Below are 26,715 nucleotides of genomic sequence, written 5' to 3'. Positions count from 1 at the left end.
CCGAGGCATCCTGAGTCGCTCACTGAATGAACTTCGGAGTACACTAGCTAAGATCAATTGATATAAAACATGGAGCAGCTCGCTGCTGATATTAAGGATCTCAGCTTCCTCAGGAAGAAAAGTCTAGACTGAGCCTTTTTAAAAACAGCCTCAGTGTTCCTCTTCCTCTTTAACTGACATGTTCAGAAGTCAGTCAATGTGCAGATACGGTGAGAAGTTAAAGAATTAATAAAAGACACAAAATAACTGGAGAGCTGAAACAAACGCTTTTTCAGTAGTTTTATTGAAAAATGCCTCTTCTGTTTCAGAAATAAATAAGAAAATAAGGCTGTGTGGAATTCACAAAATGTGCAGTTAAAACGTGAGAAAAGCAATTCTATGTCCATAGTCTTGCAAGCAAATCCAAACTGCATATATAGAAAACAACAACTATATTCTGATTTAGAAATCCTCAGTAAATATACAACACAAACATGCAATTCCACCTTTGGTAAGAAAAACAGAATGAAATTTAAAAAAGTTTGGTTTGTTACATTAAGTCAGATCATTTGGTTTAATGGCAAAACATCACAATAAACAAATCGTCGGGGATCAAATCATTTTTTTGTTTTTTTTGTTTTGGAGAATCTGAAACAGCTTTATATTCTGAAGTCGGACAAAAACAACATGGACAGCCTGAACATTTTCAAAGTCTACATACTGTACTTCCTTCGACATACTTTCCGCTGGTTCTCAGATGATTAGTGCATTACACATTGGAGTCCGATAAACACTTGCAGTTATATTACAACACTTAAAAAGGGAACACTTAGCAAGCACACAGGTTTGTAATGAACAAAGTATTTATTCATCTTGCTAAATTTTCTCATGTCAAAAAAATAAATGTTCAATATAGCCAGGGGTATCAAACCCATATAAGTACTAGATTTTTTCCGGAAAATCGCTTCATCCTCATGGAAGTTACTTTACTATTACTCTTCATTACAGCTATGATGTGAGTGTTTCTGTTCTGTCGTGTGGTAGTGATCTTTTTCCTCGTTGGTTTCGTGAGTAACCGGGTGATTGTATCGCCTGAAAATCTCCAGCTGGCTCCACAGTTAGGGTCTCTACCTCAGGTCCAGGCTGGTAGTTGTTGGCTAGAAAAATATTCGGGACGGCCAATAAAAAAAGGATTCCGTCTTAAACTTTACACATGCACAATTTAAATTATATTGCACTTTGGAATTCCAAACAAATACCATGTGTCTTACTATTGCTTCCCCAAGTACCATAACAAGCTAAATAAAAACAAAAAAACAGTTCCAAATGTTGTGATAACATTTACAATAAAATCCATCGAGCTATTGGATAATAAGACGTAGTAAAATAACCAGCTCATACTACCAAAAAAAACACAAATAGCAGGAGAGCAATATTCAGCACTGATTTGGCCAACCTGCACGTTATGATTAAAATTACACAAGGAAGATGCTTCATGGACCAGAGCTGTCTAAGTCACTTAAACAGAGGTTATGCTGGTGGTAAGTAAGCAGAGTGTTATGAGGCACAAGCTCAATACAGATGTTAAATGGTTTTTTTTTTTTTAGTAACATGTCCTGGTTCATACAATCATTTACAAAGCACCAAAATTAGTTTTATTTACACATATCACCGCTACATTAACATTGCTTTCAGGTATGAACTCCTCTGTGTTAGTAGTTGTTTGGGGTGGTATTTGTACATGCTCCTTCCATTGTAGAAATGCTCAGTCCCTGCTTTTTTTTGTTTTTTTCCCAACGGGTTGTGGTTCAAGATGCAAACAGGCCAGCAGGTTGCCATCACTGTAGCTTGTGAGATGATGTTAGTGCCAGTCTGCTCCGTTCTGTTTTTTTTTTTGTGGGCTTTCGTATTGTTTGTGTTTAGTGTTCAATAATTATTTCCGTGGGATTATCCTTACATGGCCCATAGCAAGTGGGCCAACATCTCAGAAACAGGACTTCAAAGAGCAAGCGGCACAGGTGACTTAGAACGTTTGCTATGCCACACCTGCAAATGGTTCAAGTAGGGTGTGAGTTTTCACTGTGGAACACAGTTATGAGTATCATTTTGATTTAATGTGAGTCATCATACACAATTAGCTTCACAGGCCAGTTTTAAAGTGTGTACATGCAATGTATGGAGATATTGGGAAAGTGACTTGTTATTTAGCGTTCACTAGACACCTCCCACAAATAGATTTTTTAGCGTTTAGCATTTAGCAACGGTAACTAAGCGTAGCCTGTGAAGCTTTGGATTTCTCCATATTTCTATCCTTGTTTAGATTCCAAAATACAAAAGTAAAATGTGTGTTTATAATATTTTACGGTGCTATATTTGAAATTCAGAGCATTCATAAAGCAGAAAACAAACATTTTCAATGTAAAGATTCTTTTTTTTTTAGTGGAGTAAAGGCGTCCTGAGCAGAGACTGAAGGTTCACTCCGTCTCTGCGTGTGTTTTATAAACCGAGCTTCTCTGTGAGTTGAATTAAATCTGCTCGTGACACTGTCCTCACAGTCAGAAAAAGAGATGGTCCACGGCTAGATATGAGAAGCCATCTTTCGTCTAGCTCAGTCTGAAATAGAGGACTTAATGTTTCAGAAATTACTAAGAGTTGTGATGGCGAATCGGCAGAGTCATTATTTTAAACCGCACTGTGTTCCATGCAAGAGCGGTCTAGCCTGACAGGCTCGAGGGGCGGGGCTTAACGAACGATCGCTTGAACTTTCTATGGAAATAACAGTTTTCTGTTCATGCATCATTACTCTTGAACACTTCATATCTCCATACATTATCAAAGAAAGAAGAAGTGAACTGAGTTGCAAATGTCATTAGTCTGCATACATTTAGTCTTGTATCTAACATCGTACCATGCAGGACCTAGACAGCGTTGTGTGTACCTGTATATCCTTGTCCATTGTAAGGAATGCCAACACACTGAGAGGAGTCGCAATATCCAGTGGGTCCTGGTGGTCCCCTCACGCCAGAATTACCCTGGCGACCTGGAGATCCACGAGGCCCAGAGGAGCCAGAAGCACCTGGGGGTCCAGTTCTTGACCCTCCTTGTTGTCCTGCAAAGGGGGAAAGAGAAGGTGAGTAAGGCTAGTTGGAGGCGAAGGCCGTGTCTGGAGCTCGGCACAACAACCCACTCACATCACCCGTAAATACTCAGTGTAATTCGATAGGGGGTAACACAGGACTGTAATTTGAATTTCTCAATGGCTCAATTAGAAAAAGCTTGACCAAGAAAAATAAAAAAGTCTGGGGCTTCGTGGAGCCCCCCTACCCACCCCTGGCCCCATCTGTCTAGACGGTATAAACTCAGGATGGAATTTTTTCCCTTCTCTCTTTTTCTCGTCCTTAAGTGAGCCCATGTGTTGGCGATGAAGCCACCAAAGAAAGCTCATTGTACCACAATCAGATTCCCCCTACACACACATGCATATACACACACACACACACACACACACACACACACACACAAATAAAGGATAGTCATCAGTATGGGCTTCCTCCCACTGGTACTCAGTTGCTTCTCTCCTCATTCACAGAAACAGACTTAGGAGTGTTTGGGGTTGCGGGGCCGACATCAGCTTTGCAATCGCGTCCCGAGGGAAAGAAATTCTTCTGAAGTGCTGAACTTTTCAGAGATAGAACTTATTGGATATCAATTCCAACTGAGGAAAGGTTAAGGGTTTTTTCAAACTGACAAATCAGTTTAATAGGATTTTTGAACAACGGCATCATGACCTTGACTAACTGAATGCCGTCTAAACTCCAGACACAGAAATGTCCCCCTTATTGATGAATATCAATACCTGACATTTAGTGTATCGTATTTCAAATGTTTGGAGAAGTTCGATATGCACGAGACATAAATCCTTAAGAAAAGAAAGAACTGGGAATATGTCCGAGGTAACTCTGAAGATTTATGCAGAGCAGCTGCCAAAACGAAGGTGCCTGAGACACATGCACTGTAGGTCAATTCTGGCCTCAGGTTGAAATGTGTCATTTTAATTGTGCTTACGGGAGTACTGTGCCATGGAAAGGTCCCCGAAAAGGTGAGAACGATCACTGAAACTGCGTTTTAGTGTAAAGTTGTAACCGAACAGATTGTCTGCAGCTGTTGGAGACCAATGCTCGACAGAAAATGTGGTCGATTGTGTTCCCCGCCTCATTGTGATGGGAGACTAACACAAATGGGGTATTTAGAAGGCCTTGTGTTACCTGGGGGCCCATTGACACCTCTTTGTCCTCTGATTCCAGTTCCTGGAGATCCTCTCTCTCCCTTCGCTCCGGCCAAACCTGCAATCAACAGAGAAAATAAGTAAACAAAATGTTTCACGCCAGTAAAGCATGTTTCAGGAAAAATGCCCAATATCTGGAAATTAGTAGAAACCTAAAGGGCATAAATAAAACCCAGATCCAGGATCTATTAATATTTTGCCATGCTAACTCGTATCAGACTACACAAGGAGAGGTGATGCTGTTATGTTGTTATTCCACTTGTGTTGAACATGAACGGTAAAGTCTAATAATGCAATATAACCATGGCCTTTAAATCATTGCCTGCTGCTTTGTAGCACAGAAGAAAAAAAGAGATGAGGTACCTCTTTCTCCTGGACTTCCAGGTAAACCTGAGTTTCCGGGGAAACCACTTCGACCAGCTTGTCCGGGCTCTCCACGAGATCCCTGGTTGCCAGTAGGTCCAGGAGGACCAGCTGGCCCCGGATTGTTGTTACGATACCCAGAGGGAATCTGGTTGACCATCATGTCAATTTGGCTCATCTGACCTGCAAGAGAAGAACCAAAACAGCTGGATTTGCACTGGATTCATGTTTTAATGATCTTAAAGTTCCCCTAAATATAAAGAAAAGGGTTTGCTCACTGTTCACAAGCTGCTCACACACTTGTCTGGCGATAGATCGCATCATGTTCTGGGATGCAAAGTCTCCCTTGAAAACAAAGACATTTCCATGAAGAGATGAGACTCATTAATGATATATGATACCTGGTATAAGGTCATTTCCTGAAAACAATACATACCCTCTCTCCTTTCTCTCCCTTATGGCCGAGAGTTCCCTGTTAACGTGAAGAACGATGTCAGAACACGCAACAACCTGGTTTGCAACCTCTCCTAAAAAATGTGAGTCCTGTTATTAAGTACATACTGGGTTTCCCGTGTCTCCTGATTTCCCCGGTTTACCAGTCATTCCTGGTACACCTGGATTTCCAGGGTTTCCCTAAAAAAATAAAAATATGTTGATCTCAAATTGCTGCACAGTAAACATAATTGCAACATTTATCTCCTGCACCCTATTAACGGTTGTGTCACAAGCTTTAAACTGAGATGTATGCGTAGACATCTGCAGTGGGTGGGCAGGAGGGGGGGGGGGGCAAGCTGCCAAAAACACTAAAGAGGAGATGGAAACACACACATGCCACACAGACAACTGGGATGGGATGCACACACACAAACACACATACACACACACACACACACACACACACACAAACATACACCCACACAGACAGACCAGCCACCCGGCAGCGCTAATGAGTCCTGGAGCACTCAGGAGGGTATAATGTGTGTACATGTTGTACTGGCATGCTCCCTGTTTGCCTGATGGCTGGATTAAGTAGATTCAGACGTCTTCAAACCACTGGAGAAGAAAAGGAGACGCATGCACCACCCCCGTACCAGTGGAGGGGCCCACCGACGACAGTCTGCTGTTTTTATGTGCAGTTCCAGCAGAGTGCAACTGTGGATCCGGAAGAGTAATTGGTGCAGATATATCGGAAAGAAAGCATGCTCCAAGGAATATTTATTTGGCTCTTTTAGGCAAAAAACAAAGAGAAAAGGGTCAAACACACACACACACACACACACACACACTCACCATGGGCCCTGATGGGCCTCTGGGTCCAGATGGTCCCTCCTTTCCTGGTGGCCCCTATGTAGAAATAACATAAAATCACACGTGGGTTACCACACACTGGAGACCCCATTCATGCAATACATCATTGTCAGAATGTAATATTGGTTTCAGCCTTGCATCTGGTTTTTTTAATTATATTTGTACGTTCTTTTGGCTGACGACGTTGAGAACATGCAGTCCTTCTGAGCTCAGTGGGAGATGGCAGGCAGAACACCTTTAACCACAGGAGGAGTAGCACTTGGTGTGAACACTAAGAAGGCCGAGAGGTAGATCTTACCCGCACTCCGCTTGGTCCGGCGGGGCCCAGAGGACCACGATGCCCAGGAGAACCCTGGGAAAAAGAGGAGACACACCTAATCAAACCCTAATGGACAGGAACAACACATTTATAAAGCTCCCTGATGCCTCTGTAAGACACAGGGACAAAAAATGATTTCCAGCTATTCAGCCAAAACTAATATATCATCTTTGTAACTAAAAACTGGAACAATGTTCCCCTTGTCCGTTGAAACATAATGTCTCCGAGAAATCTGAATCGAGAGTGTTGTCACAATAGGCTTTATTGTGTAAAGACTGTTCTGCCAAAACGAGCGGAAGATAATAGAATAGCACTTTCTCCCATGTCTGAATATGCTTATTCGGAGGGCAGTATAACCAGCGGCGATGTTCTCTCCAGTTGAATGGTGGGAGTTGGCTGAATGACCTCAGCTGGATGAATGAACATAGCTCGGCCAAGAAATGGCTATGTCATGCCAGCCTACTCAAAAATACCCTTCCACCAAAACATTCCCCCGGAATGTAAAATGGGTGAAGCCTGAATTCAAATCCGCTTCTCACTCGAAAGGGCTGTGATGTCGACAACCTCAAAGAACTTTGAACACTGAATGTTATGGGAATGGCGAGTCTGGTTTTATGTGTCATTTTCATCCAAGAAGTCCACAGAAAGATGCTCTCGCTCCAGTTGGTGAAGTCTTCACCAGGACACGCACATCTTCCATTACAGGGCTGTGGAAGAACATGTCCAGTCCCTTTTTTCCATGAGTCTGTGCTCCACGATAATTGAACTACATCACAGACCTTCTTATGTTTGTCAATCAACAGGCGGATTCGGGAGTGTGTGTCTCCCTGAGGACGGCAGGGTAAACCTCCTACTCTCTGAGCGTGGTTTCAGTCTCAGCATGTGGATCGTATCCAGGCTCCAGTAGCAACGCTGCTCTCTACGGATAATCTCCCGTTTCCTGTTCATAAACCACAAAACGAGAGGGGGAGTACTTACTTGCAGGCCAGACAGGCCCGGGTCTCCAGGATCTCCCTTTGGTCCCATGCGACCCTGGAGGGGGAGGAGGGGGACGAGGGGGAGGAAAAGAAAGTGTTTTTGTCGAGAAGCTTCAATCTTTGTTTCATCCTCTTAAGTCTGTGATTGTGATTGACTTCATGTTCAGACAAGAACATCTGCAGATTAGAAAACCTTGTAGCTGTCAAGTTGGAGAGACTTTAGCTATAAATCCCACTCACTGGCGGATCGGAAACACAACAACATTTTCATATCAGCACTAATAATGAAGAATAATGTGTCTATCATGAATCTTTAACTATTTATTGCCCGGCTGGACTTTTGTGTTGTAGGTCAACTTACAGGCTCTCCGGGTAGAGACAGTCCGTTGGGGCCCTGTGGTCCCGGTGGTCCCATTGAGCCTGGGGGTCCTAGTTCTCCGCGTGGACCCACTGGACCCTACAGCATCACCCAGACAAAAAGCAAAGATGTTTTAAAGCCAAAATAAACATGTCAAATCAGACTTTTAATTGGACAATTATAGAAAATGAACATCAACAGTGCGAATGGGCCTTTAACGTACTTGACGAGTGCACCCTTGGAATCAAATGCTGGAAATGTACACAGTCGATAACTAAATTCAGATATGTGCAACTTGGTGTCTGATGGTGTGAGCTAACACACGGCTGTAGCAGAGCAGTACATATGCAATACAACGGCAGTGAGAAAAGATTTAATTTAGCATTATTGGTCGTTGCTAGAGTAAATAGTTACAAATGCAAAAATCCTGCAAAAAAAGCAAATGTTAAATAACAATGTATCATGCGCTAAAGGGGCTGTAAGGCGTTACTCACGGGATTGCCGTGTTCTCCTCTATCACCTCGTGGTCCCTTAGAACCCGGGCCGCCCTGGAAAAGCAAGGAGCCACAAGCACAGTGAGTGTAACAACAGGAGCAGATCCAAAATCCCTAAAACCCCAATCCCTCCCGAATCCTCACAGGGGCTTAGTGAGGTTACCGAGCACACATATTCCAGACGTCTCCTCGATCCTTTCTCTCTGTTGTTTTTCCAACAGGCAATTATCTTTTGACACTTCCTCCTGAGCCCACATGCCATTGCACGCCGCTGGTCTCGTCCTCCTCGGCTATTTCTTCCAAAGGAAAAGAAAATACCACGACTGATGCGAAGGACATCCACAGTCTCACTCTGGCAGGCAAATGTCAAGTATAGTCGATACTAGCAGAGAGACGTCTTGCTTTACCATCATCATCATCACTTAATTAAAACAGACAGAGGTAAAGGAGGTGAAGATAGAGGACAAGAAGGGATGACTGAGAGAGTTTTTACCGAATGTCCAGGAGGACCCTGAGGGCCAATGCTATCCTGTGTGCATGTGCACGAGTGGGGAAGGGATGGGCACTTGGCCTCGTCTCTCTGAAAAGGAAGACGACAAGATGAAGAGATTAGAGAAGCGACATACAGTAAATGCACAAACACAGAGTGTTCTTATAGTGCATTTCACACCCGCCCACTGATAAACCATCTCTTTACAATAAGAACACAAGTTGTGAAAGAGTAAATGTCATCGTATGACCTCATCCTGTCCAACTGCAGTTTTGACTTTGCTTGCCGTGTAAGAAGCAGAGACCGTTTAAAAGCCAGCAAAGGTCACGATGGAACAATGGCCCGAGCAGAGCCAGCGTGGGACTTTAAGACCAGATGCTCACTGACAGCTACGAACATCGACCACGTTTTTGGAAATGAGTCCATGACATAATGAGTTATATAACACTGCAGTCACTCACATGATATATTAATAGCTGATGCAAATTATAGATGATTGGCTCATAATGGGATAAATGCTGCTTGCGTCCGGTATTTACCGTATTAAATGAAAATAAACGTGATTTACTGTCTCCGGCGCGAATCCAATGAGCACTTGTTTTCATGAAATTGGTCAATCATACTGGTAACAGTCCCATGAGCACAATAACACAGGATACAAGGTTCTATTGAGTTCAGCTAAGGCCCTCTCTTTCTCAAACTGCAATTTAGTTATCAGCCTCATAACCACAAACCAGCTTGGATAGACCTCTGAGAAACATTGCATGCATTCAGTATATAGAGTAAAGAGAACGGTCCATCTGATGTTGATTCTGAGAACAAACGAAGTCAATGAGTCTTCGTCCTGTACATCAAAGCCAAAATATCCCTCAAGAGCACCTATAGATGGCCTTTTGACTTGACTTTGGAGTGACCCGATTCTAAAATGACTCTCGTGCTTACTGTGGCGGGCAGGTCGCAGCACTTGTCTCGGCTGATCCAGCTCGAGCTGCAGACAATATCGAACATCTGGAGCTGGAACTACACAACAGAAGAAGGGGAACACATCAAGGGGTGTTACAATTGGCTGCCATGCTCGATGAGAATACACAATGCTGAGAGCAGGACAAGTGTGAGTCCCTCAGAGAATGAAGAGTATGCAGGCTTCCATCCCTCCAGCAGTCACTGGGAGCAGTTAAAATAAAATTGTACATCCAGGCACAGGAGGATTAGGATATTCATCCTTGGGAATCTTTTTTTTAGCTTACTGTCGCAGACTGTCTCCTTCCACCTCCAGACTTGGCCAACTTGCCAAGCACTTCATAGCCGTCCAGCGTGATGTTGTTGGCCTCTTTGATGGGCTTCTCTGCCACCTCCTGGCAGTCCAAGTTGAGCTTGACTTTCTCTGCAGAGATGCTGATGTGGAGCTGCAGGGAGGGAGAGGATGGGGAGAGGGCACAATTAACAAAACCTCATTGTCTTCTCAGTAGGACACAGCTGTCAGCTTTGTTGCAACACAATTACTTGGCAAAGAGGACTCAGAACACTGGAGCTTTTGAAAAGCTGAGTTTGGCATTCATTTTTCTTTGGAACGGGTATCATTGCCATTCGAAGGAGAAGGGAAATTCTTTGAGAAAGTGCAAACATAATGCCAGGAACTACTTCCCCGAGCCTTGTGTTGTCTGGAGCTTATGAAGATGCAGATTCTGTATTCCCATAATTGCCAGATTGAATGAATTGTTTAGTCTTTGTAGAACCATGTTAATGACAGATTTGAAGCGTGGTAACTGATTTGGCATGAGGCGGGTGTTTGAGGCCTCCACAGATGGATAGACCCTAAAAAAGGAAATATACAACCGTTGGCTTTAAAGCTGCAGTCAGTGATTGTCTAACAACACGGAATGACAAAGTGCCAGGTTTTGAAGTTTCCTGTCCAGAGAACCCCGCTCCACATCTTGAAGCAATATCATGTGCGGTCTGCCCTCAAACGTCCTACACTTTCCATACTTTTTCCTCACTATTGCACATTTTCCCCTGCTCAACAGTCTGACAAGCTTTCTTTATGTCAGGAAAAGCAAGCCACTATTTCTTTTTACAAAACCATACCGGCCACAGACCAGGCCGTAGTTCCAGGCAACCGATCACAAAATTACTCGACTTCCTTGGCCACTGAACAAAGTAGCTGGTTGACCACAAAGAGAGAGGGGTGTCATTCATCCCAGGGTCCTGGCATGGAGACATTACTGTGTACCACGATGCTCCTGAGGGCTGACCACAACAGCTTTGGATGATATACTGAGATGGCCAATAAGAAGCATGTATATATTACCTCACTGACCAATAAGTAAACCCAATAAAATCACGGTAGTCACTGGAAAATAAGGCCTCAGGAAAAACTAGCTTTCGAGTGACCATTGTTTGACAGTATTTGTTGCTAAGTCATCTGGTTCTACGGCAGCGAAGCGTTGACAAATGAACAATTTTCATTCATCAATTGTTAACACAAAAGGTTCCACTGTGCTCTGCTATGTCAACACTCTGTCAGAGTCCAAATGGTAAGATTTCAGGTCTCCGCTCCAATACTCTTGAAATATTTCCATAATTACCGTCACATTTTATTTTATTGTTCTTGGCTCTGTCCCGACTGTTCCCTCGGTTTCATAATCCTGAACCTTAATTTCATGCACGCAATTAGTGTGTGCATGAAATTAATTAGTTGCGAGTCCAAGCGTATGTTAGCTTTCATTGAGAGTAAATGGAAATAAATAACCACTATAAAATCTCCATCAAATTGGTGTTTTAATGCGACCAGTGCTTAACATTGAATCCCTAGTTAGGTCAGTCAGTTCCCATTGTATCGCTCTAGATGTGAAGCTGTCATGTCTGATCTGACACTTGCAAACAGACAAGTCCCTGTGGATTTCTTAGTAAGGGAAGTTAATTTCCTGAATTTCGAGAGTGGCTTTCAGGGTCAGGAAGTTTACTTATCCAGCTCACAGACAGAAGATGTCTTCGTGTCCAAAAGAAAGTCCTCACTAATGAACAATGACTGCAGTCAGTGGACAATTTGGCAAAGAAACTCCATCTCTGTCTCAATGACTGTATGCGTATATTGGCACAACCTTCCCAACAAAAGTGCCTGAAAGGAAAGTTTGAAAGACTGAATTCAAGACATCTCGAGGAACAATAAGGTTTGTGTGTGTTTTTTAAACAAACTACAGTGCACTGTTTAGTGACCCTACCAACGTAGACCCTGAAGCTTCGAGCATGTAACTGACGACATGACGGGTCACTGCGGCTGATGGAAAATGTCCTCTTGACTTCGGTACCTTCCCTCTACGGGCTCCCACCCTTTGCGTGTGGGAGGGGATTCCCTCGTGGGCTAGTGAGTGGCGAGCATCTGTTATAGTCATCGCTGAGAGCTTTCCCATATGTTCGGTCAGCAATAGACCACGACCTCTCTAGCCTGGGTTACTTTTTATTAACTGGCATGATGAGAAAAGCTAAATCTGTCAAGCACTCTTTTAGTACAAGAATAGTACAATAAAAGATCGATCAATTAAGAAATGATGGTAGATTTCCACTGTTTATATCCACTAAAATGTGAAAACAAGGTATTTGAAAATGTCACCATGGGGTTTTCGAACATTTGATATGGATCTCTTTTTTTTTTACCATTTGTAGACTTTTTATAGACGAATGAATACATTATTAAAGGAGGATAGAATATCTACAAAAATCAAAAATGAAAATAATCCTCGGTTGAAGCTCTACTTAATTAACTCTTACCTCAACATGTGGGGTTTGTTCTGGTAATTTTCACTCATGGACAATAAGCCCAGCTACCATTTGTGAAGTCTCATCATTGGTCATTCTGGCCACCCACACACACACACACACACACACACACTACACACACACACACACACACACACGTTAATACAGAGGTAACTCTGTAATAGCCAGGGATAAGGGTTGGTAAACCACTCTCAACATATGAGCACAAACCACCACAGCTGTCAGTGGCAGTTACTCATCAGAAGACCAGTAAATAAGCAGCTAGTTCGACCGCTGCACTCGCCACCTCGTGGACCGACAACTACCGCACCGCAAACTAGCCACCCAGTGTACATTCAGACTACAGTCTCCACCACGGCCACAAAAGAAACACACACACACACACACAAACAGATGCCGCTGTACAACAAGACCAGCAGTGATGTCATTTACTTCTAGTCCTGAGTCTGACCCATCATTTTCCAGGGTCCTATTCATTCATGAAGTCACCCTACAATTACATGTGGGATGCTTAATGGTCAAACTGAAAAGCCAGTTACAGAATGCTCTGATCCGCGGGCCAATATATCGCTCTCCTCAGATCTTCAGATTAAAAAACTCTCCTTTGTAATATCAGGAAGTGGGCGACCTTTGATGTCAGATAAGACCATGGAACTTTGAAAAGGGTCATTCATTTTAATTACCTTAGAATTAGGAGCAAGTTTGGGGGGGGGGGGTGTGCGCTTGGCATGTAGGCCTTAAATTGTGTTTGAACCACTGAAATGAGGCAGAACATTTGCACAACAATAACGACATTGTGAGTGGTTCTTTTTGGTTGGATGAGAGGTTTTGACAGATTGTTTGAAGAATAGTTGATGTTACTGAATATAAGTTACACTTGGGGATGTTGATGGCACAGATGCGTTTCAGAGAAAGGAAAATGTATTATTGGGACAGTTTGAAAACATCTGGATTAAACTTTTTAATCGATTGTTAACAATGCTTCCAGAATGTATTCTTGGTTCCAGACGTCATCATATGTCCTTAAGCCATCCCATAAGAGCTCCAGCAAAGGGTTTAAAGGGGCACTCCACCAATTTCACACATAGAGTTCTGTTCTTGTCATTGGTAATACGACTGAAAACACTTGTATAATGGGTTCTGTCTCGGAATATAACCCTGATGGTTCAATGAGGGGTATGTAAGACCAGACTTTAGACTTTAAAATGTATACTGCAACACAATGTGTTAAAAAGTGCGGCGTGGAGTTTGACAGACAAGGACAGTCTAAAGAAATGTGCTATTGAGTTTCAACATAGGATCCAGTTCTTTTGGAGATTGGCGTGTATAAGTAACTTAGAAATGAGGATATCATGGCCTCAGTTGCATCATTTCCTGGATACTTCTGGAGAAGTTCTTTAAAGAAATACCATAAAGTCTGCTATATGCCATTTTAACCAAAATCAAGCGGAACCCAAAATTCAAACCAGTCTTCTGACTGGACCTGACTCCAGTCTCCAGTCTCGATGTGGCCGGACCTCCATGGACTGTGACAATCTGCACATTATGCTTGAATGAGCAATCCCAATTTCCCTCCAGCCTCTCTTTGGGTGTATTTATATCATAAAAAAAGACTACGCTGACAGCAGATCGACACTCAGATGGACAGCGAGGTAACTTATGACAGCTCGAACTATACAGCTACTTAACTTTGGCTGTTTGTCAGATCGTCACATTGAAGGCCAATTCAGTCCACTTCAACAAAGCATCAAGTCGCACATGATTTAAAACCAATATATGTGGGAGGGAAACAAAAGAACGAAAACAATATTCCGCATGTAAAACGATCTGAAAAGGATAATTAATTAGCTGACCGCAAGAGATTCTGGGTCTTTACTAGTCAAGCCAAACTTTAATAATGTCACTTTGTTGTAAGCACAGTAATCCTCTTTTTAAAAATCATGCATTGTTTTTACCTTGTGGAAGCTCCCATGGAAAACCCGCTTCACTTGCTCCTCATTAAACGTGGCTCTCTGGATCTCTCCTCGGGTGTCCTTGTTGTAGAACGTGATTGTTTTGCTGGAAGCTGAAGAGAAAAGGGCCTTTGATGAATCCCTGACAGTGTGTTACGACGCGGTGGCACGCAAAGCACAGACAGCACTACCGAGAACACATGGTTCTCAAGAGTGGAGAGGGATAAAGGGGAAGTGAGGAGGAATTATTCAATTAGTTTGTAATTATTTGCACATATTTACCACACACGTTTGTCAAAGATACTTATTTTCAAATGTTTTCTTTTAGAGAATTTTAAATAACAGAGCAAAATCCCAAATCTGAATGTTATTCAGAGCAGTGGTCAATATTACATTACTTTACATTTCATTTAGCAGATGCTTTTATCCAAAGCGACTTCTTATCATACACTACACAGCTACAACATGCCTCAACTGTCTTATTCGCAGCCTATCGTATCTGACAAAGATAGCAGAGCTGTGGCTGCTTGTAAATAACTGAAGAGAGAGCTCTGTATGTAAAGAGTGAACAGCTGGGTCTAGTTTGGGTCAGGTACAGCAGCTTCCCCCTCTGGGGGCCACAACAGGATGGGTAGCTTACGGTTGACGGTGACCCCGACCTGGGGGTTGTTGTTTTTGTCTGCAATCTGCCAGATATCGAAAGCTTCCGAGGTCGTGTCGGGCAGGAGGCGGAAGAGCAGGGTGATGGTGTAGGATGGGGGAAGACCCTCCGGATGGATTTCCCTGCAAGCGTAAAAAATACATAAATCGTGATGATTCACAAGTCAGAGCTGTGCCATCATATTACGATAGAAAGGAATACCAAGAGCATTAAGTCCCCCTGCAATGATACAGCGTCCGAGCGGTCACGTCGGCTGCCGAACCTGTCAGCGATTGCCAGTTTCCCCCCCGGGCTTTGCAGAAATTAACCACATGTTGAAAACATTTTATGTCCCCTTTCTTTTGCTGGAGTTCAAAGTGTTTCCATTTGCGCACATTACGGCAATGTCTACGCACACAAAGTACTCGTCGTTATAAACATATTAACAAAGTATGCTGAGGAGTTCTGGATACTCCTGCAGTTCTGAAATTGCGTAACACCACTTAAATGAGGCCCAATAAAGACACAAAGCTCTTGACCCCGAGGTGATTTGTTTGTGTGACACAGTTTTTTTATTCTCTGACCACATCTTGGTGATCCTGCTATAGCACCACATATTCCACAAGCTGCAACAACACATTGGGATGTGGGCTCACACCCAAGGGGCACTGGGGAAACCCTTCTGGCTACAGAGGCATCATTATGAATAATGACTGTGGGCTGGGCAGAATTATAGCACAGGAGATAAGCTCAATAGGCTGGGGGTATGGGCTTAGTTGGTCTCTGTTTGACACACACACACACACACACACAGAAACACTATTTAGGCTTAGCTCTCACTTTGTGGGCTGGTTGAGGAAGGAATCCTTGTGCAGCCTGTAGGCGATGTAGCTGTTGAAGGAGCCCGACTCCATGGACACACCGTTCATGCCAGCGAATGTCCGGTCTGTCATGTTGAAAGCTTCCAGCATCCTGAAGCCTGGAAGGGGTAAGAACAAGAAACATGTCGAAAGGATGGAAATAGAAATCGGGAAACAACAAGCTCCGGAGGAATTAGTGAATGTTCAAGGTGCATGGTGATACTCTATGCTTACCAGGTGTTGTGAACCCATTGATGTAGATCAGAGGGCATGCTGAAACAGGACAACAAATTGTCGAGGGTTGAAAAAAAGAGATACAGGCTTAAAGAAAGGGATTGATGACTGTTTGTACATTTCTTTGGCAGTATAACCGTTAAAATGGGCGTGGAAAGGGCAATAGGTGAGCTTTCCTGTTACCTTTATCATCAAAGTCAAAAGAAATGATTTCCTCTTTGAATGCGGAAATACTGAATTACAATAGTGTTTTGTGCTGTATTAATGTCCGCCTTACTGGAAGTGGCTGTTTCACAGATGAAGGTGATCAGGTTGTCCTGGATCTTGGCAAAAGCGTCGTAGTCGTCCACCACAAACACATGTCTCTCACTGGGCTTGCTGCCGATAACTCTCAACTCCGACATGTCAACATCGGCAACTCCAACCACGAACACACTGTAGCCTGTGGGGGGGTAAAACATACACACAAAACAAAGACTACTCTTAAACTTCCAATAACCACAGGCAGTTTTATCACTGCAGGGATATTTTTAAGAGTTTTGTGAATCAGCCACAAAACTGATACGGAAAAATAAAGTTTGGGAGAAAACCGGAATACGGAAAAACAGCTCCGTGACACACGGACCACAACACACATGGCAATGCTTAGTACGTTACCAGAGTGCTGCAGTTTCTCTGCACTCTTCTTGACGTCGTCCTGGGAACGCCCATCTGTGACCACCACCAGCACCTTTGGCACGTTCCTCCTCATGCCGCTGTCTGAGGTGAACACCTTCTCATAGACGTGCTTCAGAGCGATGCCTGGAGGGAGCGGAGGACCACATGAAGGAGAGCGTCAAACAGGGTTCTCCAGGAACATCAGCAAGGAGTTTTACTCTCAGGAAATTGTTATTTACCAAGTACTTGAATTTAATAAAACATTTTATTATAATACAAAATCACTCATATGTTTGTGTGTGTATACAATATAATTAATGCATGTTGATGCATATTTGTCATCCCATTTAGAGCCCCACACCTGTGTTAATTATTCCATCCGGTGAATGTGGAGCTGATTTTAATACATTTATATAAATCTAATATGATACTTTGCATGCTGCTGAGTGTCTTGTGAATCCCCCCTGGGGACTAATTAAGCCGTATTGAGTTATAATTATCTATCCTGAACTAACCCTTAAACTTAACCCGAACCACCAAAGGGGGCTCTGTTATTTTAACAGGAGGGGGAACACTATTCACCGGGGGAACAGACTTTGACAAGACACCAGTACTTTTAAATGCTCAGGCCAATAAGTATGCTACACAAATAACAGCTCACTCACTCACTCGCTCACTCGCTCACTCGCTCACCCATCTTCTTTAGAACTATTAGTTTAATAAGATGCGTCTGTGGTCTTTACCTGTCTTGGTGTTGCCTCCTCTGTAGCGCACAGACTGCAGAGCTGCTATCACTACGCCCTTGTCCTGGTAGGTGTTCAGTTTGAACTCAGTCTTGGCGTCATCGCTGAACTGCACAAATGAAACCTGTTCAAAGAGAACAAAAGTTATAAGAGAATGACAATGGCTGATGCATACATAGACACATTCAGAGCAAAAGGATCTTTCAAAACATTACATGGGGTGAGAAATAACCAGTAAAAGACATCATCACCCAGATTGATGCTGACCTGCATGCCACTAGGGCTGATGACATCGAAGGCTCCAGTCATGCTCTTGACAAACTGGATGACCTTGTTGAAGCTCTCATCTCCAATGCTCCAGGAACCATCAATGAGGAAGACCACATCTGCCTTGGCACCTCTGCACACTGTGATTGATGCAGGTACAGTTATGTTAATGTTAGACCTTATCTCCGTAAGTATTAGTATTGCAGCACGATGGTGCAAATGTCACGAGTCTCCTCACCATCGAGCGCTGGGGGCACTGATGCAGGAGCAGGGGGGGTGGGAGGCTCTGTTGGCACCTCTGTGGGTTTGACCACTGTGAGACAAAACAGAAACACATGCACAACATTTACTACACTGTGTCTGGTGAGGGTATATTGAAGTGTAACGCAGAATAAATGAGATGTTCCGGTTGCCTTTACCATTCAAGCGTGTGCGAGCACTGTCCTCTGATATATTAGTATTAAAACTAGCATAGAGAATGTTATCTTACATGTCCTCTCCTTTACTTTAACTCCAGGTCCCTCCAGGTTGGGGGTTTGGGTGTACACTGTGGCGTCGTAGAGGGAGTCAGGGGTCAAGCCATCAAAGCAGTAATTACTCTCCGAGCCTCTGACGGTGATCTCGTGAGCTCCTTTGTTGGAGGCTAGAAGAGAGGAGAAAGGAAATCCAAATTAGACTGACTCAAGTTTAAATGATCTTGGCCTCTATAGTGTCATTCAGTAAAGCACTTACGATCAATAGGATTGAGTTTGAGTCTGTAGGAGGTGGCTGCTCTGTGAGCGGTCCATCGGATGCAGTAGGACTCATAGCCAACGTTGTAGGTGGTCAGGTCTGTCACGTTCAGGTACACTAGAGAGAAGCATTCTTCTTAGTTCATAATCTTTCACAACAACACTTGTTTGCAGTACAATGGATTGGCATTTCAAACTACAATCATCAATTTCATTTTGTGCAGTCAATCCAGTCAACGAATGTTGTTTCTGCGTTGGTAACTTACATGTGGTGCCTTGCCCAATGAGAGGGGCACTGAGGCCCATTTCATACTGTGCCAACACTTTCAGGTCATAGGTTGTTCCAGGTTTCAGGTTATGCAGTTGGTGGGAGGTCACGTCTCCAGCAAACACCTCTGCGGACTCGTCAGAGCCTGAATGTAGATATAAAAAATAAAAATTAAAATTAAAAAGAATGTCCATCTGACTTTGAAAATGTTACCTCGAGGTATACTATCAAAGCACATATGTCCTCTTTAACTCCAACCGTTCTATCCCCATAACAACATGTCCATACCCTCAGGCTGGTAGATGAGCTTGTATCCGGTAACCTTGGAGGGGGCAGGGTCCCAGGACACCCTGAAGCGGGTGTACCACTCATCCGAAACACGTAGATTCCTGGGTCCGAGCATACCCACTGTGGGAAACAAGACGGGGCAGCACCGTCAGCACAGGTTTGTTTTCATTGCAATGGAATGCAATTCTAATTCAGTGTTGTCAGCATGGTGGTTACTGAATTACAGCGTATTATTGCTCATTATGGCTTTTTAATCTGGGTGAAATACCTCAATGTGTGATCGAGAGGATGATACACTTAACCACATCAGAGAAATATTATGAAACTAAGTATTAAGCTGCCTCAAGGAGCAGGGTTGCAGTAGATCACGTAACAGGGCTTCTTTTGTTTGAAAAGCTAAATTAGGATAAACATTAGCCAGCACCGGATGCATAACATCCCACTCACTGGAGCACAGCCAGATCATAATTGTCTGGCAGAGGCCCCAGGTGTGTTTGGTCCTCATGACAACTCAGGAATTTCACTTGTTACGCTTAATCAATGGATCAATCTAACCAGATTTCCCGCTGTCTGTTTGCAGTCCTGCATGATATAATTGTCGGTTGTGGTGGGTAAAATGTTTCAAATTATGTGCTTCCACAACATATATACATAGGGTGTATTAAACTTTTACATTGTGTTATATTAGGCTTAAATTACATCTACAAAGATGATTAAGAGGGCACACACAGCTCTCTCCCTCAGACAAGGGTCAACAACGCCAGACAGAGATAGACCCAGCGGCCTTGTGCTGCTCCAGTCTTAACCGGTAGAGAGGAGACTGCAGAGCGAGGACCAGGAGGCTCAGACACAAGAACGATAAGAGAAGTAACGAGGGGGGAGACGTCAGCAAGAAACCTCCACATTCCTTAAAGTAACCGGCTTGGACTGGGACAGAGGTCACACTGAGTGACGAGAACTAATATGTAATGAGGGAGTGGACGGAGGCGGCACCTGCATTGAGGCTGATGTATAAATAATATGTCAATGTGTTTGTTCGGGGCTTGGGAAAGACAGATGTGGAGGGAGGTCGTTGTCTTTAATACCCAGACCAGGTTTATTTGTGAAACTGTTGGTTACAAATAAATCTACGTGAATTGAACTCTGATCCAAACTCTCTGTGTCCTGTGGGTGTTTGATTACTGAGGTCCAGAGGGTGAGTATCCTGTGGCGTCTCACCAGCAGTCAGATAGGAGAGAGATACAAGTTTATATGCATCAGGTTAAGAGATTAGTTAGAATGGACCATAAAGGAAGAAATCCAGCCACAACACGGTCAATGATGAGTCCAGTTTCATGTCATAAAGTATCTCTGCAGCACTCGAAACTCACAAACTAATTTGTTCATACCTGTGTGTCCGTCTCCTTCCAGCTGCCCTCCTGCTCCATTAGCATACATGGCAGTCACTTTGATATGATAAGGAGTGTCTGGATCAAGGTTCTGCAGGATCAAATAGTTTCTGTTTCCCGGTACGACAGTCTGTAAGACATTAGCCATATCACATGAAGAAAAGGATTAATGCAAGAACACATCAAGAGCATATATGGGACACATGTGCATTAATATCTCAGATCAATGAGAGGATTTTTTTTTTACATTAAGCAACAGTGGAATTATGTGGAATCATAAACATCCTTACAAATTCCTCGATGGGGTCTCCTGTGGTCTGGGCATAGGTGATGCGGTATTGCATGACAGGGCCTTCGGCATGTTGCCAGCTCACAGAGAGAGTACTTGTGGTGGGGTCATACACACGCATGTTCCTTGGACCACTGCGGGGAACTGAGCGAGGAAACATGGGGAAAAAAAGTCTTTGTCTGTGTGTACATTCAAAACATTTCTATATCTCCAGTATTTTTTGGAACTTATATGTAAGCCTACTTGTTTAAATACCTATATAAGATATGCACTTTTATGATACTTTAGAATGGTCTTTTAACACACTAGCAAAGGTTCTTACGTGTCTTTCCGGCATCACTAATAGTGGGTCCTTCGCCATCGCTATACAGTGCAACCACTCCAACATTGTAGTCGGTGTCTGGGAGCAGCTGCTGCAGCAGGGCCTCGTTGATGGTCCCTGGCACCAAAATCTGCAGAGAGACATCAAGCATGTGAGGAACAGACACTTCCGAAGAGATTTAATGCAGTATGGGTTCACTTAAGTCCTTATCATCAGTAATCAGTGAAATCAGACAAAGATGGGCAAATGTGTTTTTTTCTAAAATAAACTAAAATTGTGTCGGGGTGCAAAGACATGATGTCTAACTCTTTTTCCCCTTCTCATGACATCTGCTTTTTTTTTACTAAATAGACCCTCGCTGTCAGCACGAAGTGAAAGAAGAGCCAAATAATACTTTTAGATTTGTGACAGCTGGCACCGCTGTTAAACCCAGTTTGACAGTAACAACAGCTGATTACGTAAGGACCACCTGCTGTTAGTTAGCTGGACAGATTAACCTCTGCTAGTGAGGGAAGGTTAGGGAAGGATGCCCGTGTATGTGCCTACAATGGAAATTGGGGATAAGTGTGTGGTACAGGGTGTGACCAGCGGATGAATTTGCTCATGATTGTTTCATGGCGCATGCAGACAGCTCCCATCCGTCCTGCTCAACAAATCACTGAGGTGCTTGAAATTCTCAGTCCAAAAACATCACAGGCGACATCGGTGATGCTGGTTATAAATGCCTAAAATCTCCAGCGAGTGTTACATTTTATGACGCACATGACCCACATTGCCCATCATTGGCTCCAGCTGCGAAAAAGGCCTGCGCTTGCCATAAAATGTATACCTTTCTATCAATAAACTATGCCCGACACTTAAAATACCATGTTGTTAAAGTCCCAGTGAAGAAGCCGATCTTAATGGTGCAATAATACTGGCAGATGCTGAGGGCTAATGATACCATGTCAAAGTAACACTTGTGGATACTTTAAGCGACCCAGAAACCTTGAAGATGTGGTCACACTGGTGCCAGATGACACACATTGTGTCAAGAATGGGAGTTTCCATTTATCTTAAGCAGTGCGTAAAAAATAAGAATTGAGCTGGCAGTAACTGCACAAGGTGCATGAACACAAACACACAAACATGGACCATTTGGTGAACAGACTAATGGATGAGGCTCATTCCTGATTACATATGGTAAACTGCTGGATAAAGATTTTAATTGGTAGCTTTGGCGACATGCGGCCACAACAACACCACCACCACCACCCGGGGGTGTCCTTATTCTCCTCTTTCTTAATAAACCCTCAGTTTGCTTGCAATAAGATGGTAAATGATAGGCTGTGATAAGTCAATACAAAGGAGTTGGAGTTATGAGTGCCATTGTGCACCAATGTAAATGTTCCTTATTTGTATGCAAATGTGCCATATCACCTTTGTACCACACACAGTGGATGAAAACTCACCGACTCAGAGGGCCTGGCGCCAGTCAGTGGAGAATAGACCACCCGGTACTGTTGGACTGGGCCCGTGGCAGCCTCCCAGCGAACGTTCATCGTGTTGGTGGTGGGGTTAAAAACCTGGATGTTCCTGACGGGGCTACGCACCACTACTGAGCCAGGAATGTTGGGTGGTAGGACAGTGGTTAGAGGTAGAGACAGAGATACGAAAGCCATAGGTTCGGGTGAGGATCGGGGTAAGGTTAAGCCAAAACAAGGTACAAGGTTGAAAGAAGATTGGCGAGAGGAAAGTTAGACATAGAGGAAAGAGTGATGACAAGATGAGGTTAAGGGCCAGCAACTCAAGTGGTTTGTAAAGATTTAAAAGATAGATTGAGAGAGAGGATGAGACAAGTAGAGAAGAGAAAACAGATTGTTTAGGTCAGGTACTCATCAGTGGGGAATAGTTCAGAGGTCAGGACATTAGAGGCTAAAGCCATCATTTACACAAGAATAACAGCTATAATATTGCTACACAAATGCTTGAAGCATGTTCCTTTTTTGTATTTGTGTTTTAGCATTGTGAAGTTTGACCTTGTGTAGTTTGATGGGGTTATTTACACGTTTTAAAGTACACCTTTGTGAGTCTCCTAACCAGTGGTACTGTCATTCAGTCTAATTTAACACAACATGGTCTCGACTTTGGTGGACTTCCAGAACAGTCCAATGACGACATGAGAACATTGCAATGAAATGGGAAGAATACCGGTCAGCAACCAACACAGCCAAGTTTAAGACATTATTTAACAATACTGCTATCAACAGGATGCTTCCTGTGAATGCCCTGAAGGTTAATGAATAGGATATATATACGGTGCTTGTGCAGCCCTGTGTGAAGCTTGCCTCTAAAAAACCAAAGCAGATGTTTAGAACTGTTGTGCCGCTCCCCCATATAACCCCAAAAATGCATGGGAAAAACACAGTGGGCAAAACAGAGCGGGAGAGCTTCCGTACTTTAAAGTTACATAAACCAAAGCCTGTTACCTAGAAAGATGATTTGAATTTCAAGGCACAATTTAGTTGCTTGCAGAGTTAGCTCAAATAGCGAGTGCTGATTCATCATTAAATTGTGGAATAAATTGAGGCAGTGCAGTCTGAATGGAGATGACAATATAGTCTACAGATGTCACAAAGTAACAAGGTGAGTGGTAAAAAGCTCAGTAGCAGCAGGATCTGACATACTGTACATACTGTATAAGAGTTTGGTTAACATTTCTAGGAAAAAGCCACAGAACATGAAGGACCATTGCTCCAGAAGGGAAAATGGGGGTAACAGTAGCAGGCATGGAGCATGACCTTAGCCAAGTGAGTTGAGAGCCATAACACATATAATGCTCTCCATTCATTTCTAATCCTCCCCTTCTGTTTCTTTTTCCCAAAAGGAGAGCCAATTACTTAATACACCCCTTCCCCCATTCCCTATCCCCACCATTATCCTGACCACTACCCTTCCCCCCAACCTATAAATGGACAATATTACGGTAAAGAGAGAGGAGACATCATTATGATGCTGCCAACCCAGAGGAATTCCTTCCTACGCAATCACCCCGCAAAATGCTGACTCACTCCCAGCAGAGTTTGGCGGGTTTTAAATTGTGGCAGAAACTGGAGAACAATGTGCTCTTCAATGAAGTTCAAACTAAGCTGACTGAACTTGATACTGTCATTTTAGATGATGTTGCGTTTTACATGTTAGGTATGATTTAAGTGCGCATTAATGCACTTCTGGCATTTGGTTCTTTTGGCTCGACTTCCAGCTTGTGAAAGGATTTGGATGATATGAAGAAAATAAGTTTTAAATGGTTGCCTCATTGAAGTTTTATGACATACAGTGACAACAAGCCAACAACTGAGGCAAGTAAGTTCTTACTGGGTGGACAAAATCACACTGCCGTCATGCAGCATTTATATTTAGGGCTTTTCAGTTGGCCTGTACTTTTCCAAACCCTGAGGCTCTCTTCCTCAGAGGTCACGACTGCTTATAAACATCCCTGCACGGATCACCATTGTAATGTGTGACCTACACCAATGATGGTACGCATCAGGGTTGGAGTGGGGCCACTTTTCAGCCCGGGAATTTCAGGCTCAAGACCAGCCCACTTTTTTTATGGTAGTGGAAATTGGATAATGCAATGCAAATACTTGCGCGCGCCGGCATCGAGCCGAGAAGAGTTGTTGACGGGGGGGGGTGCAAGTGACTATTTTTTTGCTCCGTCCCGATGCGCGCAGACCGGCGTCGGAGCTCTGCAGCGACCGCGATCAACCTATCGAAGTGTCAACAAATAAAATTCTCAACCGGCCCAGAAGTGAAGCGGCCCACCGGGAACTCTCCCGATTCTCCCGATTACCCACCCCGGGCCTGGTACGCATGCAGTGCTTACAGGTTTTTCCATTCTCAGACATGCGTTGTCCCTCTCCAGCAGAGTAGACCGGAACCACAGTTGCTGTGTAGACAGTATCAGACCGCAGGTTCTTCAGCACAGCGTTGAAGGTGCTGCCTGAGACCTGGACCTGGGCAGAAGAATAACAAGACATACATCAGGCTGTGCTGTGGCTTATACAGGGAGGGCCTCATTGGGATTTTAAAGAGAAGCCCATTTCACTCAACGTGGTCTACTGCTCAAGAACTATTTTCCAACTTACCCTCTCTTCCTGTCCTCCATCTACAGGGACGTAGAAAACCTTGTAATGACGCACGGTGCCTTCAGCAGGCTGCCACTGGACATTCAGGGTGCTGGTAGTGGGGTCGGTGACACGCAGGTTCCTAACACCGCCCAAAGGCTCTGGGGTAAGATAAGTATGATACAGTTGAAGTGTCAAACCCAAACAGTGTCTGTAAGCTCTAATGGAGTGCACTTTTACAACTGTATACATGTATCATGAGGTGTCACTGTTATCACTTGTCATCTGGGAGCATGACTCACTGGTCTTTCCAAGGCCATTCAGCTCCTTGCTGACTGCTTTGGCATAGACCGCCACCACGGACATGGAGTATTCAGTGTCAGGGGTCAGCTTGGGAAGCAGGACGGTAGTTCTCTTCCCTCCAACCTGGGTCTAGTTAGGAAATAATACATTTCATCTAACCTCGGTTTATATGTTTTAATTATATATAGTAACTGCTTTCTTAGAACCGATGCCGTCAAATCGTTGTGAAGCCTAGGTGTTCATAGTGCAGTTGGGATGAATTGAACTACTCAAACAATCGTTTACAAGTTAAGTTGGATAGCATTTTCTACAATATTTATAAGTCTTACGTTAGCTTTCAAAAACTATGAGCAATTCTAGTCGCCACTGACGGAAAATGTATTTGATCTGTTTATCAGATGGAGTTTAACAGCTCTCCATGGGCTCCTCAAAGAGATTTCAATAACCTGACGGAAAGAATTGTATTTGAAAACAGAAAGACAGACAACATTTCAGAAGAGGGATGTTTTGAGCGTGTTTGTCCATGATTCCGGTTGTCTTAACTGTTTTTAATGTGTTGTACGGCGACCTTGAGTGCCTTGAAAGGTGCCTTATAAAATAAATGTATTATTATTATTATTATTATTATTATTATTATTATTATTATTAATACAAAAAACCCTGGCTGAAATAGTCGGATGTCTTTTCATAACAGTTCTGACTGGTGGTGAATTTGCTACATTATTTCTGGCTGTGTGTTTGCGTGTGGATTTGTGTGGTCAGTCTGCTCTCATCCTCTGTGGGTTTCTTTAATCACTGTGCAGCTCCGACTGGCTGAATCTATTATCGACGAATGAAAAGGAAAACAAAAGGGAGGAAGTTCTCAAATTTGGCACTGCCGTACTTTTCTCAGTGCAAAATGTGTGTCAGACATTTCATAAAACAGACTTGTTGCCCTAGACGAAACAATGCAAAACTCCCAGTGCACCAAGATGCCTTGGCTGGTGCTAGCTTTTTAGCTTCCAGTTTTCCATCAACCTTTCAATGTGATGTCCCCAAAGCAATCAGCACGACTTAATTTCAGCAAGTACTCAAGAGGAAAACATTCATCCTCAAGTTAAAAGGTAAAGTTATGTTCAGCTGGAACACCAGCTGTGCCGAAGCGGAATTTTGCACAAAACGTCTAACTTCTATAAATTGCTTAAACCTTTAGTTGCCCTCTCCAGTTTGACAAATGTTGGCTGTCAGCTGGACTTTATTAAAAGAGAGAAAAGTACAGGGAACCAATTGCCAATCTACTTAATAATATATGACACCTGTAGCACAGTACTCTCTCAT

General features: G+C 43.4%; 1 protein-coding gene across 5 annotated transcripts in view; it reads right to left on the bottom strand.

Moving 5' to 3' along the window:
• Nucleotides 1-265: 265 nt before the first annotated feature.
• The window catches only part of col12a1a (collagen, type XII, alpha 1a), a 56,544-nt gene continuing 30,094 nt past the window's right edge, over nucleotides 266-26,715 (bottom strand). For 2 of the 5 annotated variants that reach the window (XM_056426199.1, XM_056426201.1), the window contains 35 exons: nucleotides 25,398-25,527; nucleotides 25,117-25,256; nucleotides 24,855-24,984; nucleotides 22,441-22,586; nucleotides 20,990-21,119; nucleotides 20,669-20,811; nucleotides 20,379-20,508; nucleotides 18,991-19,110; nucleotides 18,701-18,847; nucleotides 18,436-18,552; nucleotides 18,194-18,346; nucleotides 17,942-18,016; nucleotides 17,704-17,843; nucleotides 17,437-17,560; nucleotides 16,694-16,837; nucleotides 16,314-16,478; nucleotides 16,037-16,075; nucleotides 15,783-15,921; nucleotides 14,943-15,085; nucleotides 14,306-14,415; nucleotides 9,821-9,979; nucleotides 9,516-9,593; nucleotides 8,577-8,663; nucleotides 8,084-8,137; nucleotides 7,593-7,688; nucleotides 7,233-7,286; nucleotides 6,234-6,287; nucleotides 5,918-5,971; nucleotides 5,189-5,260; nucleotides 5,064-5,099; nucleotides 4,906-4,972; nucleotides 4,628-4,810; nucleotides 4,245-4,322; nucleotides 2,918-3,088; nucleotides 266-1,136 (listed from right to left, as the gene is read on the bottom strand). In XM_056426199.1, the coding sequence (XP_056282174.1) occupies nucleotides 988-1,136; nucleotides 2,918-3,088; nucleotides 4,245-4,322; nucleotides 4,628-4,810; nucleotides 4,906-4,972; nucleotides 5,064-5,099; nucleotides 5,189-5,260; nucleotides 5,918-5,971; nucleotides 6,234-6,287; nucleotides 7,233-7,286; nucleotides 7,593-7,688; nucleotides 8,084-8,137; nucleotides 8,577-8,663; nucleotides 9,516-9,593; nucleotides 9,821-9,979; nucleotides 14,306-14,415; nucleotides 14,943-15,085; nucleotides 15,783-15,921; nucleotides 16,037-16,075; nucleotides 16,314-16,478; nucleotides 16,694-16,837; nucleotides 17,437-17,560; nucleotides 17,704-17,843; nucleotides 17,942-18,016; nucleotides 18,194-18,346; nucleotides 18,436-18,552; nucleotides 18,701-18,847; nucleotides 18,991-19,110; nucleotides 20,379-20,508; nucleotides 20,669-20,811; nucleotides 20,990-21,119; nucleotides 22,441-22,586; nucleotides 24,855-24,984; nucleotides 25,117-25,256; nucleotides 25,398-25,527 (3,957 nt within the window). In that variant the 3' untranslated portion in view covers nucleotides 266-987. Of the gene's footprint in view, nucleotides 2,026-2,917; nucleotides 3,089-4,244; nucleotides 4,323-4,627; nucleotides 4,811-4,905; nucleotides 4,973-5,063; nucleotides 5,100-5,188; nucleotides 5,261-5,917; nucleotides 5,972-6,233; nucleotides 6,288-7,232; nucleotides 7,287-7,592; nucleotides 7,689-8,083; nucleotides 8,138-8,576; nucleotides 8,664-9,515; nucleotides 9,594-9,820; nucleotides 9,980-14,305; nucleotides 14,416-14,942; nucleotides 15,086-15,782; nucleotides 15,922-16,036; nucleotides 16,076-16,313; nucleotides 16,479-16,693; nucleotides 16,838-17,436; nucleotides 17,561-17,703; nucleotides 17,844-17,941; nucleotides 18,017-18,193; nucleotides 18,347-18,435; nucleotides 18,553-18,700; nucleotides 18,848-18,990; nucleotides 19,111-20,378; nucleotides 20,509-20,668; nucleotides 20,812-20,989; nucleotides 21,120-22,440; nucleotides 22,587-24,854; nucleotides 24,985-25,116; nucleotides 25,257-25,397; nucleotides 25,528-26,715 lie in introns of all 5 variants that reach the window. The other 3 variants (XM_056426200.1, XM_056426202.1, XM_056426203.1) reach the window with 2 other exon arrangements.

Source organism: Pseudoliparis swirei, chromosome 11 (assembly GCF_029220125.1).
Source record: "Pseudoliparis swirei isolate HS2019 ecotype Mariana Trench chromosome 11, NWPU_hadal_v1, whole genome shotgun sequence".
NCBI classification, from domain to species: domain Eukaryota; kingdom Metazoa; phylum Chordata; class Actinopteri; order Perciformes; family Liparidae; genus Pseudoliparis; species Pseudoliparis swirei.
This window is presented reverse-complemented; position numbering and strand designations above follow the sequence as displayed.